Consider the following 23440-nt stretch of genomic DNA (forward strand, 5'->3'; position numbering starts at 1 on the left):
AAAAATATTTTTATTGATTTTTAGAGAGAGAGGAAAGAAAAGGGAGAAGGGAGAGAGATAGAAACACTGATGAGAGAGAAACATCGATTGGCTGCCTCCTGCACATCCCTTACTGGGGATCAAACCCATAACCCAGGTATGTGCCCTTACCTCTGGAGTCAACCAGCAACCTCCTGGCACGTGGAATGACGCTGAACCAGCTGAGCCATAGCGGCCAGGCAAGGCATTGATGAGATTTGACTATGTGCTGCCATGTGTTGTGCTAAAACACCTTGTATGGATCATTTTGTTTAATCTTCAGATCAACATTTGTAGATAGGTACTATTATTCTAGTTTACAGGTAAACAACAGAAATTTGCTTAAGGTTGCGTAGGTACTAAACAACAGAGCTAGAATTCTAACTCAGGTTAATCTGACTCCAGCATCTCTTTAACCACTGAAGTTGACTAGCTGATCTTTAAGTTTCCTTCTTGTGCTAACATTCTGTGATTGTAGTTAGTTTTTACTTTTACCTAGAACTTTTAAGTTTAGAAATTTTCAGATTTGTGTTTGTAGTGTGCCATCTCTTGGTAAAATTCAGTAATGCAGCCTAGCAAAAGGAGAAGTATAAAGTTAGGAATTTATATGTGTATTTATCATACAGGGCACATTTGATTGGGTAATTGATGGCAGAGCACAAACACAGGAAATCAGAAATTGTAGAAACCTATCATTGTGAAGGACTTACAACTCTCAGCTGGGGTATGTGACTATTGGGTACCTGAAGCCAATACCTAATGTAAGAAATGAAGACTGTAAATAATAAGAATGCTGTGTGTGGGGAAAACATATTTATATTTGGCAGTTACACAACAGAATGAGAGGCTGTAAGCCTTTGGAATAAACAAAATTAGTGAATAATTAAGGATTAGGGGAAGCTATAGGAGATAATCTTGAAACATGCTAATGTCCTTGTATGTCCCTGTCGGCACAATATTTAGTTAAAATTTGTGAGCATTGGAGTGACGTGATTTAAATGACTTTAGCAAAGTGACTTTTTTGCTAAGGTTTTGGATGGATTTTTCAATTACTGTGGAAGTTTCAAGGTTGTAAAAAGATAATACTAGCTTTTTATAACAAGAATGATAAAATGAATAGCTTGTGAGCAAGATTTGTTCCAGGTTCTGAAATCTAACAACATCCGTGTTTTATATTTTATCATAAAATACTGACAAAAATGAGTACTAAAAGTGACTAAAGTGTCTTAGGTTGGTGATTGGAAAAGACTTACTTCTGGAAAAAAAGCTAGATGTATGTATCTAAACACTAGATTTTTTTGCTCAGTGGTGTTTAGGTTTTATGGTTACATCCATGAGGCTTATTTAAATGCTTTTTCTATTGAAAGTCTGGCAGGAAAAATAACTGTTAATGTACACCCAAAAATTTTTAGCCACACCCTTCCCCTCTCCCCTCATTGAAAAGCAGCTCTTAATACAAGGGTTTTCTGGGATTGTAGAACTGGGTAGAAGGGACATTAGTGCTCAAGAAACAGTGTAGGGGAAGAATCTGAGGGGCTTGGCAAATGCTTGTTGGATTGAATTGACTCGTTGGTAATAGGAAAGACTCATGCTTTTACGGGATTTAGAGTATGAGTTGGCAGACTATGCCATTTGGGCAAAATATGGCCAAGGCCTTGAGCTAAAAATGGTTATTTCACAGAACAAAGAATATGTACAGGGACAGTATGTGGTCCAGAAACGCTAAAGTATTTACCATGTGGCCCTTTATAGAAAAAATTTACTGATTCCCCTTTTAGAGTATAACCATACTTTTCTTAAGAAGTGGAGATATTAAAGGAAGTATCAGTTGAAGGGGAAAGGTGTTCATTTGGGTCCCTATAAGTTGCATGTTATTGGAAATAATTGTATAGGTGAATTTGAAGGAAAGATGAGAAACCAGGATGATATTAATAATCAATGTGTAGTATTTATTTTTTATAAGGCATTGTGGTAAGCTAAAGAATTTGGAAATTATCTGTTGAATTCATTCCTTTTTAAAAATTTTTATTTTTTTTCCTTTCTATTGAGTTTATTGGGGTGACACTGGTTAACAAAATCATATGGGTTTCAGGTGCAAAATTCTACAACACATCATCTGTATACTGTATTGTGTGTTCACCATCCCAAATCATGTATTCATTTCTTCACTAGAACATGCTCCCGTTGCCCCTCCCCAAAAGAGTGTGGTGACTCTAGTTTACTTTTACTTGTCTCCCTGCCAGATTAATTGTCCTAAAGAGAGCTTTATCATTTATGTTAAATGCTACTTGGGATTTAGTTTTCTTGCTCTGATCATTTATGTTAAATGCTACTTGAGATTTAGTTTTCTTCCATATATAACCCTCAAATAAAAATGTCAAAGAAAATATTTTTATTTGCATTTAGTAGGAAAGCATAAGCTTTGAAAAGTGAATCACATATACCTGTGATTCATTTTTATGAGTATTTCAATTAATAAATATCCACAGTTTTTCAAGCCAGCATTTAGACTTAACTGCTATAGAGTAGTCATTTTGAAATCTGTTGATCTAATTCTTCCATCTCTATCTTCACCTGATTTGATTAACTATAGGGTAGCTTCAGGCAAGCTATTGAGGAGGAGCAGAATAGAAGAAAAGGAGAAAAGCTAATACTGGTTAGCAGTAGTTAATAATTTACAATATCTTTTACAAAATGTAGTTAACCCTTCTGTTCTTTTTGTGTTTTTCAGTGTTCAGAATTTTTTTTTAAAAATATATCTTTATTGATTTCAGAGAGAGGGAAAGAGAGATAGCAACATCAATGATAAGAGAATCATTGATCGGTTGCCTCCTGCACACCCCCTGCTGGAGATTGAGCCTGCAACCCGGGCACGTGCCCTGACCCGTGATCTCCTGGATCATAGGTTGATGCTCAACTGCTGAGCCACACCAGCCGGGCCAGAAAATTTTTATAGAGTGATCACATAGGAATTTCTCTTTTGAAAGTAATATATTTCTACTTACAGATTCCAAAAAAGATGTAAGAATGGTGACTTATTAAAGCATATGAAGTGATTTTGAAATGCATATCTAAATTTTTTTTTAAATGGCAGTAGAAGCTTTGGAGCCAAGGTAAACTATTAGCTGTGTGATATTGGGCAATTCCCTAATTTGCATATCAAATCTCTGCCTCTGTAATGTGGGGATACTAATAGTGCCCAGCTCATAGGATTTCTGTGAATATAGAATAAATTGATGCATGTAAAACATTTAGAACAATGCCTGGAAAACTCACTGTATATGCTAATTAAAGTTATCTTTTGTTATGTGCACTTTGGACAAGGGTTTAGTAAAAGATACAATGTCAACTATATATTTTTTCTTTATCTGTTTTTAATCCTCACCTGAGGATATTTTTTCCATTGCTTTTCAGAGAGAGAGGAAGGGTGGGTTTGGGGGGGGGGGCATAGAAACATCGATGTGGGAGAGACACATCGATTGGTTGCCTCCCGCATTCACCCCAACCAGGGCTAGTGATCGAGCCTACAACCGAGGTACATGTCCTTGGCCAGAATTCAACCCAGGACCCTTCATTTCACAGGCTGATGCTCCAACCACTGAGCCAAACCAGCTAGGGCTGTTTTTTGTGTGTTTTTTTCTGTTAAATTTTTATTTATTGATTTCAGTGGGGGGAGGGAAGGAAGGAAGAAGGAAGGGAGTGAGAAAGAAACATTGATGTGAGAGAGAACATCAATCAGTTGCCTCCTGTACACACCCCAACTAGGGGTCGAACCCACAACTTAGATATGTGTCCTGACCAGGAATCGAACCCTCAACCTTTTGGTGTCTCTCTCACATCGATGTTTCTCTCCTTCCCTTCCACTCTCTCTAAAAATCAATGGAAAAACTATCCTCAGGTGAGGATTAACAAAAAAAATCCAAAAAATAAAATGCGGAGAATAATAGCATATTGCATGCTGCTGGGAATGAGTTAATAAAAAAGGAAAAATATTAAGGGAGAATTGGTGGAGAGTGTCCTTTAGTTAGTGAGGGAAGAGTAGGGGATCTAGGGCACAAGAGGAGTAGTTAGACTTAAATAGAAGCAAAAATAGTCACAGAAAGAATGCAGAGTAATGTGGGTATAGGTACTCATTGGTGGATAGATGTGATAGAAGTTTGTAAACATGTTCTTGTTGCTTCAGTTTTCTCAGTAAAATGTGAAGTGAGTCTGTTTAAAGGAGAACCATTGACCTAGGACATTTTTGAATGACAGGTGGAATTTTGGGGCCAGAATTAGAGAATTTGGGGAATAAACTAAGGTTTATCATTATGGTACCTCAGTGACTTGAGAGGAGCCTGCCAAAGCTTCACCCATCATAATTTTGTCTAGAATCTCTCTTCTAGATATTTCCTTTTGGAATAAAGGCTCTTTCTTTTAGTACTGTTCTGGTGAGATATAATACTGTATATATCTGCATCTACATCTATATAGGATGGAACCCAAGATCTTTATCCTAATTTATGGAGTTTTACCTATCTCAGTACATTGTGTATATCCCTTTTTAATCAGTTACCCATAGCAGGATTCAGAGTCTAAGGATCTAGGAAGAAGCCTAAGTAGTGGTATAAAAAATTAATTTTTAATAGTCTTTTAAATTTGAAGTAATTTTAGGTTTATTGTAATTGAGGGAAATGAGATAATCTTCCATGATGATTCTAGATTTGCCTTATTCTCCGTATTAATTTCTTGCTTTTTATATTTTGAGACTATCTTATTTGGTTATTCATATTTAAGACTGTTAAAGCAGTCTGGTGAATCAAACATTTGTAATCATGTAATAACCTGCACTAACCCTATTGATGTATCTGTCTTTTTGTTAGAATTTGCTTGATATCTTTTTTTACTCCAGTGCCATGAACTGTTCATTCCATATCCTTATGGTTTAGGTATTTCTTTTAGAAGTGGAATGTAGCAAGGTTTTATTTTATTTTATTTTATTTTAATTTTTTGAGAGTACATTTATTAAAGCTGAGGACAGTGAAACAAAGGAAGGGCTCAGGTAGAAGAAGCAACAGGAGGGAGTATAGGCAGTGCTCTGCTGTGGCTCCCTATAAGCGTTATAGGAAAGAAGTGAGCCACAGCAGGGCTGCTGTTAGCTCACTGAAAAGTCAGAGACACACTGGGGTAAGCCCAGAACGAACTGCTGCTGCTCAGTGCTCCCCTGGTTGCAGGTCTTGTGGAGACTCTTAAGAGTTTAAGAGAGCCCAGCCGGGCGTGGCTCAGCGATAGAGCATTGACCTAGGATCCAGGAGATTGGGATTCGATTCCGGGTCAGGGCACATGCCCAGGTTGTGGGCTCACTCTCTCATCATTGATGTTTCTATCTCTCTCTCTCTCTCCCTCTCCTTTCCTCTCTCTGAAATCAATAAAGATATATTTAAAAAAAAAGAGTTTAAGAGAGAAAAGTAAAGGTGCACTCCTGAGAGGGAAGAAAGGGTGGGCATCCTCCAGAAAGAACCCACTGCAAGGTTTTATTTATTTATTTTTTTAGTTAAATCTGACAATCACTTTTAATTGCTTTTTAAATGATTGCATCAGTCCCTCTTGAGGTTTTTGGCCCACAGTGGGAATCTAAAACTTAATTTTCCTCCTTTCTGTTTATTTGAAGCAACAGTATCTGCACAGCACTGTAGATGTAGTAATCTAAATCACAGTCGACTTAAATGGAATGATTCTAATATTTTAGGTGAGCTGTCATCAGGAAGATGTTGTTTGTAATATTTAGCAAATTGAAAAACAAATAGTATAGAACTGTTTCTTTTTATGTATTTATAATTAAGTTATTCCTTTATAATATTAGTGGGTTAATTTATAAACCATCTTTTGAAACTTTTTGTTTTAGTCCCAGAAATCCTGGATAGAAAGCACTTTGACCAAGAGGGAATGTGTGTATATTATACCCAGTTCCAAAGACCCTCACAGGTAAGCGTACCTTTGTTTCTTCTAGGCTCTTCTAGAAATTTACATGTAAATTATATCACTAATTTATTACAGGCCAAAGTTATTAATTAAATTATTTTTGCTTACTGTTAATTTTTGTGTTTACTGTTGTTCTTTTTATAATGTAACATTTTTTTAACAGAGCATAAATGACATTTACTCTGGGTCAAATGGCTAGTGATTCATAGAGATGGGATTAGAATTTATATCTCAATATGCCAGTTCTAAAAAAAAACAGTGGTTCTTTCATTGAGAGAAAATTACGATTTTGCTTTATTAAGAAAATAGATTGTATTATCAACAAGTTTATTTCCTATAATTTTGTTAATTTAATTTTCAATCAAAATAATAAAAGTACTCATTAGGCGTTAAATCTCAAGCTCGCCTGGCTGTTGTGTCTCAGGAGTTGAGCATCAACTATGATCCAGTAGACGGCAGTTCGATTCCCGGCCAGGGCACATGCCCAAGTTGCGGGCTCAATCCCCAGAAGGGGGCATGGAGGAGGCAGCTGATCAATGACTTTCTCTCATCCTTGTTTCTGTTTCTTTCTCCCTCTCCCTTCCTCTCTCTGAAATCAATAAAGACATATTAAAAAAAAAAGAAATCTCAAGCTGTTATTAAGTAAATACCCTAAGCTGTAGTTGTCCATAGGAGACATAATTTATAAACACAGCTGGTAATTTCTTTCTATACTAATTGATTTTAAAATTAATTTTATATGAATAGGTTAACAAATGGATTTATAAGGTACCAAAAGTTATAAGTGAAAGTCTCCTTTAAGTTCCCTTTCTTAAGGAAACCATTATTGCCTCTTTCAGTTGTTGCATCCTTTTAAATTATATCTGTAGCATAATTTGTGTTACTAATCCTTAATTGATGGACATTTTAGCTATTCTATTTTTCTTTTTGCTGTTAGGCAAAAAAAGCTTTGATGAATACACCTAATACATTAATCATTTTACACGTTACAGATATTTTTTAGTACTGGAATTAGAATTTGAGGAGTCTGCATTTTTAATTTTGATAAGTATTGCCAATTTGCCCTTCGTAGAGGTTATATCAATTTATACTCCCCCCCAACAGATACAAGACTACTATATTCTACATTCCCGCCAAGATATTGTCTTACAGGTTTTTTACAATAATCTTTCTCATCAATTATCTTTTCATATGCATGTTTTTACTGTGAACTATTCATATATTTTCCTTTTTTATATTGATTTGATGAAGCCATATGTATCAGGGAAACTAACCTTTTGTCTGGAAATATTTTACTCAGTTTGTTTCAGACTTTATTAGTGGCACATTTTCTCATATAGAAATGTTGCAGTAGTTAAGTCCGTAAGTTCTTTCTCCTATGGTTTCTGGGTTTTACCTTATACCTAATTGTATTTAAAATATGGAAACCATGTGCATTTAAAAAAATAGTTACTTGAATGTGTAAATCATAGTATAAAATGACCTATGATATCTGCTGAAAAGTTAAGCTATGTAATTTTTCTTTGTTTTGTACATCTATATAGATTTCATATAGTTTAGTTTAAACTAAAAAATTTTTCCCCTTTAAGTAATAAATTTACCTTGTTTGTAGATGCCTTCCAGGATGTCAAATTTGCCAGCAACTTGTCAGGTAAGTTTAATAACGTAACTATTGCACACATTTTGAAAAATAAAACTAATCTGTTAGAAACATCAGAATACAGTGGGATAAAATGTATAGGCTATTATGTTTGAGGGTTACTTTACTCTGACCTGGGTGGTGAAGGATCAGGTAAGGTTGCTTGAAACTCAAGTGAAGCTATCTGAGCAGAGTTTTAAAGTTAAATGGGAATTAGTGGGGTAAAGACTGAGGAAAAGTGATTTTAGGTAGAGAACAGGATGTGGAAATACCTGACAGTGGAAGAGATTATGCTTCTGTAACAAAACTTGAGAATGTAACATATAAGAGGGATGTTGGAGAGATCTGAGTCTGGAAAAATGAGTAGGGGCCAGTTCATTGAAGCTGTTTGTGTATATACAACATAGTTTTCATTTCATGTTAAAAGGATCCCTCCTTGTTTCCCTCCCTTCTTGCAAATGCAGTTGGCACTTTGCGAGATTGAATTGGGAGAAAAAAATAGTTTGGAAAGTTTTGGAGTAATTCTGCCAAAAAATTAGAGCTGAATTAAGATAGTGGCTATGATGATAAAGAGAAGTAGACATATTTGAAGGGATTAATGAGATAAACTCAACGGGATTTAGTGGATGTGTGGAGAAGGGAAAATTTGAGATGATTCCTAAATTTCTTACTTCAGCAACTAATAGTATGTTCATTAAGATCTGATGAAAGAATATAAGAGGAAGACAAATAGGTCTCTGGTTGGTAGGCTAGGAACAAAAGTGCATAGAATGAGTTCATTTTAATTAGATACACTGAATTTTACCATCTCTGGTCATATTTATTTGTTCCTCTAGATTGGAAATTCCATCTGGTGTCTTTCCATTCAAGCCAAAGAACTTCCTTTAGCTTTTGGTATAGTACAGATATACCGGAGATGAATTTTCTCAGCTTGGTTTATCAGAAAATGTTAATTTTACTGTCATATTTAAAGGATATTTTCACTAAATATAGAATTCTGAGTTAATAGTTTTCTCATTCTAGCACTTTAAAAGTATCATATTGTATTCTGGCTCTTGTTTGTGGTGATAAGTCAGCTATCATTAATAGAGCTGTTCTTCTGTATGTATTTTTTGGTTGATTTCTTTCTGTGTTTGAATATATCCTATAACTATACTATATTTTATAGATGCTTACACTAAATTTAGATGATTATATCATCATGAACTAATGTATTTGTACTATTTCATTGCTGTAGTGAAGGTATTGGTTTAGCTATATTAAAATCAAAAGTTCAAATTATTTTTATACTGTTCATTGGTTCATTCATTTTAATTCAGTTTTTCATTGACAAATTTTTGAAAGTCTTTAAAATTTCATTGTTTTTCTTTAGGTGTTTTTGTGGTCGCTTGGTCAAGCAACATGCTTGCTTTACTGCAAGTCTTGCCATGAAATACTCAGATGTGAAATTGGGTGACCATTTTAATCAGGCATTAGAAGTATGGTCTGTGGAAAAGCATACGGAACAGAGCCCAACGGATGCTTATGGAGTCATAAATTTTCAAGGGGGTTCTCATTCCTACAGAGCTAAGGTATGTTACATACTTGATTTTTTTACTTCATTTATCTTATTTAAATACTATATACAGTTTATATAATGATGTGTCAGAAAAATCAGTCTCAGCCATTCCTTTATGTATTTTTAAGTTCTTTGTAGAAGTGCATACAAATATAGAATTGTTATACCTTGGTACTTGAACTTTTTATCATTATAAAATGTCTTTTATTGCCAGTCATTTTTGTTGACAAAACCTACTTTTTCAGTAATCAGTATAGCTAATTTTTTTCTTTTCTTTTACTTTTAACCTTTCCTTAAGGTTTAAGAGTTTCTTTTCAAAAAATTTTGAAATATTGTCTATTGTCTCACTTTTTGTTATTTTCCTCCTTTCTTAATAGCATGTTATTTATACATTCATTTTTATTTTTATATTCTTATAATAAACACTATGAATACATTTTTAACTTGTTATGTTATAAATGAGTACTTTTACTACTTTCTGACAGTGCAAGATCCTTTAGAATACTTGTAATTTCATTTATTTCTCTTATGGCTTATGCGTTTTTGTTGGCATGAATTTTATTTTTTTGTGTATTTTAAACTCCAAAAACATAGTTGTTTTTCCTTTAGATTTGCCAACATTTTACTCTACGTTGTTCTGCCTGCCTCCTTGTCTTGATGTGAAAATAGTGCCAAATGGTGAACCCATCTCCAAGTTTTCCTATTCTCGTGGATCCTTATCCCCTAAGTTCTCATTGCCTTGGTAGCTCTCTGATACCTCAAAACAGGCATTACTTACCTACTTTCTAGTTTCTCTAGTTCCCAGTGCCAGAGATAGTCCAGAGCAACCTAGTTTATTGCTGGTAGTAGAATTCCTCATTTATTTCTAACATAATCTTTTTTAAAAAAATTTAACTTTAGATTGTTTTCCAAACACTACTATGTGTATGTATTAACTGTAATAATGAGTTAAACTAAACTAATGCAGAAAGACTTAGTGTAGAAGAGATCTTATTACAAAGCATTCTTAAGGGACTCTGGAGTCTTTTTAGTGTTGAAGAATTCCAATATTTTGAGATATTTTTTTCATTGGTGTTTGATCTTTGTAATGGAATGGGTGATATATTGTTTTGCACAGAACCTTTCTTAGAGATGATTAAAAATGTTTTTTTCTTCCAATATCTGAATATTTCAGATTTCTTGTGGGCTAAATCATATAGGTGTATTAGACACAGAGAATGAAGTAGAGTGGTCATAGCAAGTAAATTTTGTGATGTCACTTAACAGAAATATAATTTTTAAAAATCTGTTAAACCAGAGGAAGTATCCATAGATGTAATGGTTTATTTTCTGTAGAATGATTTTTTAAAAATTAAACTGGTATGAATCCATCTGAACACCTTAGAATATTGAGTAAAATTTATTATTTTTAGTAATTTATGGATCAAATTTACAGTTTCTTCCAATTAGGGAAACCATCATTTACATTAAAACTATTTTTATTATTTTACTGCATAGTCACAATCCTATAAATGGATTCTATCATTAGCAAAACTTTCAAACAGATAATTTATTATTTGCCTCTCTTAATAGTGAGAGTTGTAAAAGCCTCCATTTTTTCATCATTCCTTTTTCTTTTCCCCCATCATTGTAGCTAGCCTTAATACCTCTCATTCACTGCATAATCATAGTTAAACAAGTTAATAAATACTGTGGATAAATTTGTAAATTGGATGAATGGTAATTAAGTTTATATAAACAGGAAGAGCAACACAATTATGTCTTAAACTGAAAGTTTAAAAATTGGAATGCCACTACTTCTTTAGCTCTTACAAAATAATTTTCCAACTTTAAAGTCATTTGCTTTTGCTTATTCCTAGGAGTGTAAATATTTTAAAAGTAGCCTATGAAATCTACGTTACAATAATCTGATTCAAATAAAAGTTTTCTAAAGTTGTATGACGTTGTATTATGAAACCTATAAACACATTCAGTGATTTTGTCCCTTTAAAAATATTTTTTAGTATGTCAGATTGTCATATGACACCAAAACTGAAGTCATTCTGCAACTTTTACTCAAAGAATGGCAGATGGAATTACCCAAACTTGTTATCTCTGTACATGGGGGCATGCAGAAATTTGAGCTTCACCCACGAATCAAGCAGTTGCTTGGAAAAGGTCTTATTAAAGCTGCAGTTACAACCGGAGCCTGGATTTTAACTGGAGGAGTAAACACAGGTACTGTGATTATACCCATTTTATTTAGTGTGTTTGTAAATTTTTCATAATATCAATTAGATATTTAAAACAATAGTCAACATTGAAGGTAAAAATCAGGTTTTCTGTTAAATAATCTATAATTCCTAGATATAACTGATTACTATAAAAATTACCATATTTAGTTTTCATTTAGTCTTTTTGAAAAATAATAGAGCAGGGGTTGGCAAACTATGGCCCATGTACCAAATCCAGTCCACTCTTTGTTTTTGTAAATAATAGTTTATTGGAATATAGCCACACTCATTTGGTTTTCTATTATCTATGGCTACTTTTGTGCTACAACAGCAGAGGTCAATAGTTGTGACAAAGATTGTATGTCCTGCAAAGCCTAAAACATTCACTATTTGGCCCTTTATAAAAAAAGGTTGCTGACCGCCCCCCTACTATAGAGCAAAGTATTATTCATATTACTTTCTGGACTTTCTGGCTACTGGTGAATTGATACAAGAATGGAATCCATTGCTTACGGCAGCAGTAAGAAGTAGCTTTCAAAATTAATTTTAATATACTATAATTTTTCATTCAGTCTTCCCTATCACATATACAGGTTAGATATAAGAAAGGCAAATTAATTTTAATATCCAAAGTAAAAGTTATTAGTTAAATTAGCTTGCAAATATCTAATTCATTATCAACTGTTTTTTGTACCTCATTGTGTGTTGAGTATTATTCTAGCTGCTGAAAATATATCATTCCACAAAACAAAATATTTACTCATGCAGATTACATTCTGCTGGGGGAGGTGCAGACAACAAACAGATAACTAAATGTATAATATGTTCATTTCCCTGAGTAATGTTTTTTCTGATATATCTTCTTGAGCAAGGGAAACAAAAGAAAAAATAAATGGGATTACATCAAACTAAAATGTTTTTGCATAGCAAAGGAACCGATCAACAAAATGAAAAGACAACCTACTGATTAGGAGAAGCTTCTCACCAGTGGTACATCCTATAAGAGGTTAATATCCAAAATTTGTAAAGAACTCAAAACAACTCAACACTAAAAGAACAGACAATCCATTAAAAAATGGGCAAAGAACCTAAATAGACACTTCTTCTCCAAAGAGAACGTATAGATGACCAATAGACGTGAAAAGATGCTTAGCATCATTAATCATCAGAGAAATGCAAATTAAAACCACAATGAGATACCACCTCACACCCATCAGAATGGCTACCATCAATAAATCCACAAACAAGTGTTGGTGAGGATGTAGAGAAAAGGGAACCTTAGTACACTGTTGGTAGGAATGCAGACTGGTGCAGCCACTGTGGAAAACAGTATGGAGTTACCTCAAAAAATTAAAAATAGAACTGCCTTATGACCCAGAAATTCCACTTCTAGGTATATATTCAGAGAAACCCAAAACACTAATTTGAAAGAATATATGCACCCTTATGTTCATTGCGGTGTTATTTTCAATAGCCAAGGTACAGAAGCAACCCGAGTGCCCATCAGTAGTCAGTTGGATAAAGCAGATATGGTGCATATATACAGGGGAATATCACTTGGCCATAAAAAGAATGAAATCGTAGCATTTGCAACAGCATGTATCGACCTAGAGGGTATTATGCTAAGTGAAGTAAGTCAGTCAGAGAAAGACAGATACCATATGATTTCACTTATATGTGGAATCCAAACAACAATATAAATGAAGAAACAAAACAAGGAGACTCATAAGATACAGGGAACAGACTGATGGTTGCCAGAGGGGGAAGGGGGTTTAAGGGACTGTGTGAAAAAGGTGAAGGGATTGAAAAGTACAGATTGGTAGTTAAAAAACAGTTATAGAGATGTAAAAGTACAGCGTAGGAAATATAGTCACTAATATTGTAATAACTATGTATAGTGCCAGGTGGGTACTGGAAATCTCAGTGGGGAGCACTTTGTAAAGTATATGATTATCTAATCATTATGCTATATACCTGAAACTAATACAAAATAATATTGAATGTATACTATAATTGAAAAATAAATAAATAAGAGCTATGTTGAACTCATAAAAATGTATAATAAGTTAGATGATAAGTGCTATGTAGACACATGAAATATAGAGGAGAAATGGTGGGGGATGGTGGACAAGGCTTCACTGATAAAGTGGCATTTGAGTAGAGATGGAACGAAATTAAGAAGCAAGATAATAATGTGGAACACAGCATTTAAAGAAGAAACACCTAGTTTGTTGGAGAATAGTAATGAGGGTTCAGTGTAGCTGGAGTGGAATGGGCAAGAAGTACTTGATAAGATCAGAAAGTTATGGGGGTGTGATAGTGGCTAGGATTAGGTGGCATGGTGAATAACGGGCAGTGGGAAGATCTTTATATAAGGCCTTGTAGTCCATTTTAAGCACTTTGGCTTTTTCTCTGAATGAGAAGGGATGGTTTTAAGCAGGATTGACAGAAGCAAAGATCACTTGGATGGTATTTTGAAAGTAGGCTGTAAACAGGTAAGGCAGCAGTTAGAAAACCAGTGAAGTTGCTACTTCCATATCCAGGTGAGGCATGAGATATGATGCATTATAAAAATCAAATTGGGTGATGTACTCATTTGCTAGGGCTGCCATAACTAAATACCACGGATTAGGGTAGCTTGAACAAAAAAAATTTATTTTCTCATATTTCTGTAGGTCCAAGATCAAGATGTTAGCAGCTTTTGTTCCTTCTGGGGCCTCTCTTGGCTTTCAGATGCTTACCTTCTCACTGTGTTCTCTCATAGCCGTTCCTCTGTGCATGTGCATCCCTGGTGTCTTTTTGTGTCCAAATTTCTTCTTCCTGTAAGGACACTTGTCAGATTGAATTTGGGCCCACCCTAACCACCTCATTTTAATGTAGTAACCTCTCTAAGGGACCTGTTTCCAAATACAGTCATATTCTCAGGTACTGGGCTTAGGATTTCAACGTAGGAATTTTGGGGAGGATGCAATTCAGCTCATAACAAGTGATAATAAGAAGTTAAGTGCTTTTTTGAATTGTCTTTTCTACTCTTCTCCCAGTTTTTTATTCATTTGGGCAATTTCTGTAGTTATTTGGAGTGTGTGTTTGTTGCTTATAGTCCTAAGCCATACATTTCTTTTTTAAGATGATGTGTAGTGCAATAACAAAAAACTATATTACTTAAATTGAAGAATCTAAGAGAGAACTGAGCATAACAACATGGTGAAAGTTTTACATGTGTTTCAGGCAGTTGTAGTGATCTGACACCGTTTTTGTTTTGTTTTTTCTTTTTGGTCCTTGCGTTTTCTTTGTAAGTTTGTCTTTTGGACCGTGTTGCCTTTTATCTTGTATGTGTAAAGAAAAATATCACAAATTGTAATGTTACAGATGGAGCACATGATCATTCTGAACATAGTGAAAACTTTCAGATAAAGTGAATTTTATTTTGTATGAACAGGTGTGGCCAAACATGTTGGTGATGCCCTCAAAGAACATGCTTCCAGATCATCTCGGAAGATTTGCACTATTGGAATAGCTCCATGGGGAGTGATTGAAAACAGAAATGATCTTGTTGGGAGAGATGTGAGAACAATTTTTAAATTTCTTATATTTGAACTTATCTATGAACAAAATTAAAACAAGGATCTTTTAGTCAAGATATTCAGAACATATCATACTTTTCAAATTACTTTTTAAAAAGTATTTTTCTGAGGTTTTCTTCTGATCCTTTTGAATATACAGTCATAGATACAAGTAATTGTCATTATAGTGTTAGATTTTGGTTTCTCCCTTTTTTATATAATTGTTTCACACCTTTTCCATGTCATGCCAGTCTTTGTAATTAAATTTTTAATCACTGCGTGACATTAAGAATTAATTTTATTGTCACTAAGAGTAGTAATCAAGTGCTAATGTTTTATTTGAATAGGTTAAAGATGTGAATTGGTTATATATATCAAGAGACTATCAAGAAAGAATTACTAAATTATAATGATCACTTTTAAGTGCAATTAAATTTTTAATATCAATTTTAAAGATTCTACTTATGGCTAGAAAAACAGCAATATGACATTTGTGCTTTTATTTAGTGTGCTTTATATATTGCTTTTTATTCACAAAAAACTTTTTTCACATTACTTATTTACTTATTTCCTGCTTCTTCCTTTGCATTTGATAATGAAATATTTTATATTCTGCAGTAAGAGTCAGAATATACTTGTATCATTCAACCAGTTACTGTTTAATCTTCAGCTGCTTTAAAAGCTTGTGCTTTTTGATATATCCTTTAACACTTGCTATTTGTTGCCATAGGAAAATGGAATTTTACCTTACTTTACAGATTATTTCAGTTTATTTTTACTTTATGTTATATTTAATCCTTCCCACTAACTCTTATATTTGATATTGTTTAGGTGGTTGCTCCTTATCAAACCTTATTGAACCCTCTGAGCAAATTGAATGTTCTGAATAATCTGCATTCTCATTTTATATTGGTGGATGATGGCACTGTTGGAAAGTATGGGGCAGAAGTCAGACTGAGAAGAGAACTTGAAAAAACCATTAATCAGCAAAGAATTCATGCTAGTAAGGGAATTTATAAATTCGTTATTGTTGAAATTTTTCTGGGCTTTATTAATTGCCAGCAACATTCTTAAAGATAGAATGTTCTGCCCTAGCCAGTTTGGCTCAGTAATTAGAGTGTCAGCCTGAGGACTGAAGGGTCCTGGGTTTGATTCTGGCCTAGGACCTGTACCTCTGTTGCAGGCTCCATCCCTGGACCCAGGTGGGGTGTATGCAGGAAGCAACCAATCAATGTGTCTCTCTCTCTCTTCCACTCTCTCTGAAAAGCAATGGAAAAAATATCCTTGAGTGAGGATTAAAAAAAAAGAATGTTCTTTGAAGTGCTCATTTTTTTATGTAGCAAGATAGCATGTGAAACAATCAAGAATGACTGACCTTAGTCAAAATAAGATGACCTAGGAAAAGAAACCTGAGGCCAAATAGGATACTCAGTTGTTGAGACCAAAGCCACCAAGGCCCATTGGAAGCTCTGTTGCTATTGTAACCCCATTGCAACCCCAAAATTTCAGAAATAATCTTAATGTGTGGTACATTCTAATGCATGACTTTGAAATTCAAGATCACAGAGTAAAAAGGGGAAAAGATGCTTTATTGCAAAGTAAGAATCACCTTGCTTAAAGTTTTTGACATAAGTAGGTATCACTCTTCGGTAGTTGTATCTTAAAAGTAGGTGTTTTTTTAAAATTAATTAATTTATGTATTTTTAAATATATATTGATTTCAGAGAGAGGAAGGGAGAGGGAGAGAGAGATAGAAACATCAATGATGAGAGAGAGTCATTGATCAGTTGCCTCCTTCACACTCCCTACTGGGGATCGAACCTGCAACCCAGGCATGTGCCCTGACCAGGAATTGAACCTCGCCATGTCCTGGATCATAGAGGTCCATGCTCAACCACTGAGCCACGCTGGCTGGGCAAAAGTAGACATTCTTGATAATGGTCTTCCTTTTAAACCATGGTCAAACTTTTTGTTTCAACATCTAGATTTTTATTTCAAAAAGGAGAAATTGTGTAGTCAGAATAACAAGAAGGTGAGCTCCATGACAAAGTGAAATAGAAATTCAAAATTATAGAACAGTGCATTCAGATTATGATGTAGTCATAGCATCTCTTTTAAAAATCAGGAATGTTTTACAATCTTATAGTTACCTTTATTTCGAATTTTCTCACTGTATTACAGGTTATTAAAAACAAAAATTGGTATTCTTCACTAAATTTATTTCTGTTACTCTTATAGAGGTCTTGGATTTTATTAATCAGTTCCTTTTATGTAATCTTGATTCTGTCATTAGTTTCTATATTAATGTCTCAATGTATTTGGAATCAGGAATACACATTTTAATAATAAATAAAAACAGACATTAGAAATTCAATTATATGGTATTAAGCAAACTCTAAAACAAATTAATGCTATACATTTCTTATCAAGAGTTCAGTTAGTGAAATATACAAAATAATTTTACTTTTCAGTAAATACATAAATTCTAGTGTATGCCTAATTATATATTGGATTTTCTAGTTTTGTCCCAATTAGAACAGTCAATGAAAAAGTAATTTATTCGGTATTTAATTTACTTACGCCAGACTAGTATCATGTTGAGTGCTTAAAATGAAGGCAACACAGTTTTGAAAGAAATTATATTGACTTTTATTTTGTTTTTGATTGAATAAAAATCAGATGAAATTACTAATTTTGCCTAATATCTTAATCTTTTATTTTTTTTAGGAATTGGTCAAGGTGTCCCTGTGGTGGCACTTATATTTGAGGGCGGGCCAAATGTTATCCTCACAGTTTTAGAATACCTTCAGGAAAGTCCTCCTGTTCCAGTGGTCATATGTGAGGGAACAGGCAGAGCTGCAGATCTACTAGCATATATTCATAAACAAACAGAAGAAGGAGGGTAAGTGTATGATTACAACAAATTTTTAATAACTTTATGTAAAGAGGCTTGTGTTTTAGAATATTAGATTCAGTGTGTTATGAACATAAAAATTTGAAGTTTAATGCAATACCTTGTTAAGGCTTGAGGAAACAGCTTATCTGATACATCATTGGAATGAATTAAAATATATGAATCTTCACAGAGGACAATTTTGCAAGGTCTGTCAGACATAGAGAGGCACATATCTTTTGGTCCAGTAATTCCATTTCTAGGAATTATTTCTGCAGGTATACTTGTACACATATGAATAACATGTATAAAGTTACTTGTTATGGCATTGTTTGTAATAGTAAAAGACTAAAACAGAATTGAACATATATCAGAGGGACTAGGTAAATAAATTATGGTCTCTCTGCACAATGGAATATTTGTAACCGAATAAGGTTGGTATATCTGTGTACTAGATTTGGGAAGATTACCAAAATATATATAATGAAAAAGGGAATGCATAGTAGCATGTATATTGTGCTACCTTTTATGCAGGAGGAAAAGAGAGGGTAATTATTTATATATATATAGAAAGAGATTTTATACACACTAATAGTGTTCCTTGAAAGCGGTTGAGATGAAACTGGCAGATGGAAGACAGTGGGAAGGAGACTTTCATTATGAATTTTCATATTTTTATATTTTAGAGTATTTTATATTTTTGAGCCATGTAAATATAATACCTACTGGGAAAATGAAATAAAAATGTGCATGAGCTCATGTTTAAGACATTTTGGTCAAGTACTTCTTTTATATACCACAATATCTTAAAACTATTTTTATGTAATGTCTTATAAAATGTGAGTACTGATATTGAAACACATACCTTGTAAAAAATTTTTAAATAATTTAAAGAGAAAAATAATTCCATTTCTCCCCTATAACTTAAGAGTGGGAATCTCATGAAGGAGAAGATTTCACTAAGGGTCAAGTATTTAATATTAATACAGTAGCTTTAAAGGTCTTACGTGGATCCACCTGTACTTCATATTAGATTCTACACATAATGAAAATTGAAATCAGTGAATTAAGTTATGTTTCCTCTTACTCTAGTAATCTTCCTGATGCAGCAGAACCTGATATTATTTCAACCATCAAAAAAACATTTAACTTTGGCCAGAGCGAAGCAGTTCATTTGTTTCAAACATTGATGGAGTGCATGAAAAGAAAGGAGCTTGTAAGTAGATTTTAGCAGAATAAGCCTTTTAATTCAAAGCACATTCCAAATTGGTGAAAAACTTTTGTTTTTAATTTTGATTTCAAGATTTTATATCTTTTTTAACCATGTAAAGATATCATTTATTTTTTTGTTTAAGCTGAAAGATATAGAAGGAGGATTATAGCATTTATATGGTATTGAGACATATATTTCCACTTCTGTTTTAGGAAAAGTTTCATAACTAGGCCTCAACAGATTTTGTGTAGGGATAAGGAAACATACTAAAGAATTGTTAATGGCATCTCTGAAATATATTTAGAAACAAAAATCTTAAACTAATTTACTCTGAGTGCTCAAATTAAAGATTAGTACTCCTTAATTTCAGTCATCTAAACATGGGCTTATGTTTGCAGAGAAAAGTTTTCATCAACTCTGAGTAGTAGATGATTGTTGTTTTTCATGTATTTTATTTCTATACACTTGGAAATGAAGTTAGTCGGGATTATTACAATAGTCTTTTTCTTTATGAAAAGTGTTATTACATAAAAACCTCTCAAATGGTGTTACATTTCTAGTTATTTAAAGAAACTTCCAGTTAAAAAAACATTTCTCATCAAAGACACATATAATTACTTCAGTTGAGTAAGTGTTCACTTTAGAAGGAACAGCAGGATTTTCCCAGATACATTTCTCAGTCCATAAGTTGCTTGCTTTAGTAAAGGACATAAAATAGGTTAAAAATGAATGTAATATGAAATAAAATATTTTAAGTATACTTGGCATTTTATTTGGTAAATGATACAAAGTCTTAATTTCATGTTTTTTGGTTCCTTATTTCTGACCACAAATAACACACACCCCAAGTGTAGTTTGAAATTACTTTGTTTATGTGTCTTATGCCTTAGCTTTTGAAATGGAAAGGCATAATATTATGAATTAATCTTTAAATAGATCACTGTTTTTCACATTGGATCAGATGAACATCAAGATATAGATGTAGCGATACTTACTGCACTGCTTAAAGGTAAGATTTAAATATTTTTTTATTTATTTGTAAGATCTTTCATTTATATCCTATTTCTATAAGTTAGGACTTTTTAATTTAGCAAAGTGTTTGGAAACTGAATTTTTCAATAATTTTTCTTTGTGAAAGGCACAGATTACTTTCTTTGACAGTAAGTTAGTTTTTGTTTTTATTTTGTAGAGTTGTTTTAAGATTATAGCAGGATTTATGCCACCAGACCCATTTAATTATCTTGTTAAGAATGTGTCACATTTTTAATTGGCTAAAAAGGTAATAAAGTATTAGTTGATAGAATTTAAGATGGTGTTCTTAAACATGCTATTTTCATTCTGAAAAGAAATTTGGAAAGAAAACTAAGGGTACTTCTAGGACTAATAGGTTAATGCACATGCACTTTGAACTGTATTTCTGTCATTATCTAGCCAAAGATATCCAACTGGTATAACAAATGGTATTACAGAGAAAATGAAAAATCTTTTTAAAAATTAGAAACATTAAAATGGTGTCCCATCTGGGTACCTGAGAGTTCAAGTATGTAATGAGTTGGCAGGAGCAGACCAAGAAAGCACTATTGTCTTATTGCCATTCACAAGAATTTCCCAAGTATTAGGTCACAATAAATTGCCAATAGATCAAACATTTAAAAAGTACTATAATAAAATATAAGATAATATATACATCACCCTGGGAATGAGAAACCATAGTAATAGGAAACCCAGAAACCATTAACAAACAGAAAGATCAATAAATGAGATTGCATAAAAATAAAAAGAGAGCACCTAACATATTTGCTATATACTTTCTATATGCTAGCCACTATGCTTTAGTGGTTGAGAGTAGTTATTTTATCTTTACAATAGCCTAAAGGGAAAGATTTTCTGTTATTTCCCTCATTTTATAGATGATATAGAGGGATAACAATGAACTGTTATAAATTAATTAAAGCCCGGCCAGGCGTGGCTCAGCAGTTGAGCGTCGACCTAGGATCCAGGCGATCAGGGTTCGATTCCTGGTCAGGGCGCAGGCCCGGGTTGCGGGCTTGGTCAGTGACTCTCTCATCATTGATGTTTCTGTCTCTCTCTCTCCCCCTCCTTTCCTCTCTGTGAAATCAATAAAGATCTATTAAATTAATTTAAAAAAGATGATTACTTCATGAGAAAATGAGCCAGAGTTTATATAAAAGATATTAGGAGAATAATACAAATGCTTGGGGAAAATGTAGAAAGATATCAGTGTTATAATTTTTTTAAAAGTAAATTTTAAAAATAAGCTTTCCATCTTTTTACTAGATACTCTTATACCTATGATAGATGTTATAACCTTTCTGGAATATATTTTAGTAGTATATCAAAAGCTTTAAAATATTCTTCGCCTACCAATTTGGCTTCTACAAAATCATACTATATAAATAATCAAATGTGTGCTCAAAAATATGCTCACCAAAACATTCAAAATAACCTGAATATTCACGAGTCATGGAAAACGAAGGTATGATATTAAGGTAGATAAAGCAAGCTGCTGAATACTTTATATAGTATGATCCACTTTTGCATAAATAATTAAAAGGATATTTTTCATAATCTTAACAATCAGTACTATCTCCATGATAGAAACATGTCATCTTTGGTTTTCTTCTCCTTGCTCTACATTCTGAATTGTTTGTAGTGAATAAGTTGGTGTCTTTTCTATAGTTGGAAAATAAAAGTCCTCAACCCTGGGGGTAGCATTACTTCTCTGAGACAGGCTATCTCTGAACAGTGACTGATACCAGCTGTGTAAGTTAGTTAAATGGGAGTGGGAAGAATTCATGAATGTTCACATTTTAATGGAGATAAATTAATTGAACTTGTCCATTATTTTCTTTATTCAATTAGGCACTAATGCATCTGCATTTGACCAGCTCATCCTTACATTGGCATGGGATAGAGTTGACATTGCCAAAAATCATGTATTTGTTTATGGACAACAGTGGCTGGTATGTAAAAAAAATCTATATATATCCAGTGTAATTAAATTAAACTAAGTAATAACAAAGCGTTTGTTGGAACTGTGACCTAACTTGACATTTTACTTGTCAAGTGAAAAATTTACTAAAGTGCAAAATTAGTTGACCTAGACACTTCTACAACATTCAAATCTGTTTAAGATTTAATAAGTTCTCTTTGTCTTTTTGGTAAAACCTTGTGGTATTTTTTAAAGCATAGAGATTTCTAAAAATCCTAGAAGCGAAAAAAGTCATGGAAGTAGTGTTGCATGCATCTGTGTTCATCAGGGATATCAGCCTATAATTTTCTTTTCTTGTGTTGTCCATGCCTGGTTTTGGTAGGGTGATACTAGCCTCATAAAATTAGTTTGGAAGAGTTCTCTCCTCTTCTATATTTTGAAAGAGTTTGAGAAGGATTGATATTAATTCTTTGAATGTTTGGTACAATGCATCAGTGAATCTTATCTGCTCCTGGACTTTTGTTTGTTGGGAGGTTTTTGACTGATTACCACTAATAATCAGTCTGTTCAGATTTTCTATTTCATCATGATTCAGTCTTGGTAAGTTGAATATTTCTAGGAACTTATCCATTTCTTCTAGGTTGTCCACTTTGTTAGCATATAATTGATCACAGTAGTCTCATATCATCCTTTGTATTTCTGTGGTGTGGTATCAGTTGTACTATCTCCCCTCTCGTTTTATTTATTTGAGTCCTGTCTGTTTTTCCTGGTGAGTTTATTTTTTTTTCTTGGTTTATCAATTTTGTTTATCTTTTCAGAGAACCAGTTCTTAGTTTCATTGACCTTCTCTGTTCTCTTTTTCGTCTCGGTTTCATTTATTTCTGCTCTAATCTTTATTTTCTTCTTTCTACTCACTTTGGGCGTTGTCTTCTTTTTCTAATTCCTTGAGGTGGAAAGTTAGGTTAACACTTCTCATGTTTCTTGAGGTAGGCATTTATTGCTATGAACTTCTCTCTTAAAACTACTTTTGCTGTATTCTACAAATTTTCCTGTGTTGTATTTCCATTGTCGTTTGTCTCTGTATTTTCTGACTTTTTAAAATTTGTCTTTGACTCATTGGTTGTTCAGTAGCATGTCATTTAATCTCCACATATTTGTGAAGTTTCCTGTTTTCTTCGAATAGTAAATTTCCAATTTCATATTATTGTGACTGGAAAAGATGCTTAATATTATTTCATGCCTCTTCAGCTTATTAAGACTTGTTTAGTGGCCTGAAAATTTCCCATGTGCACTTGAGAAGAATGTATATTCTGTTGCTTTCGGATGGAATGTTCTGTATATATCTGTTAAGGCCGGCTGGTCTAATGTGTAATTTAAGGCCTATATTTCCTTATTGATATTTTTGCCTAGATCTCTTCTTGACGTAAGT

General features: G+C 33.3%; 1 protein-coding gene across 1 annotated transcript in view; it reads left to right on the plus strand.

Moving 5' to 3' along the window:
* The window catches only part of TRPM7 (transient receptor potential cation channel subfamily M member 7), a 97391-nt gene that overhangs the window by 11187 nt on the left and 62764 nt on the right, over positions 1-23440 (plus strand). The window contains exons 2-11 of the mRNA XM_016210152.2: positions 5903-5982; positions 7592-7630; positions 8991-9189; positions 11180-11393; positions 14829-14953; positions 15784-15955; positions 17680-17854; positions 18938-19061; positions 19995-20067; positions 21942-22042. Coding sequence (XP_016065638.1) covers positions 5903-5982; positions 7592-7630; positions 8991-9189; positions 11180-11393; positions 14829-14953; positions 15784-15955; positions 17680-17854; positions 18938-19061; positions 19995-20067; positions 21942-22042 — 1302 coding nt within the window. The remainder of the gene's footprint in view (positions 1-5902; positions 5983-7591; positions 7631-8990; positions 9190-11179; positions 11394-14828; positions 14954-15783; positions 15956-17679; positions 17855-18937; positions 19062-19994; positions 20068-21941; positions 22043-23440) is intronic.

The sequence above is a fragment of the Miniopterus natalensis genome, chromosome 1, assembly GCF_054644295.1.
Source record: "Miniopterus natalensis isolate mMinNat1 chromosome 1, mMinNat1.hap1, whole genome shotgun sequence".
In the NCBI taxonomy this organism is placed as follows: Eukaryota; Metazoa; Chordata; class Mammalia; order Chiroptera; family Miniopteridae; genus Miniopterus; species Miniopterus natalensis.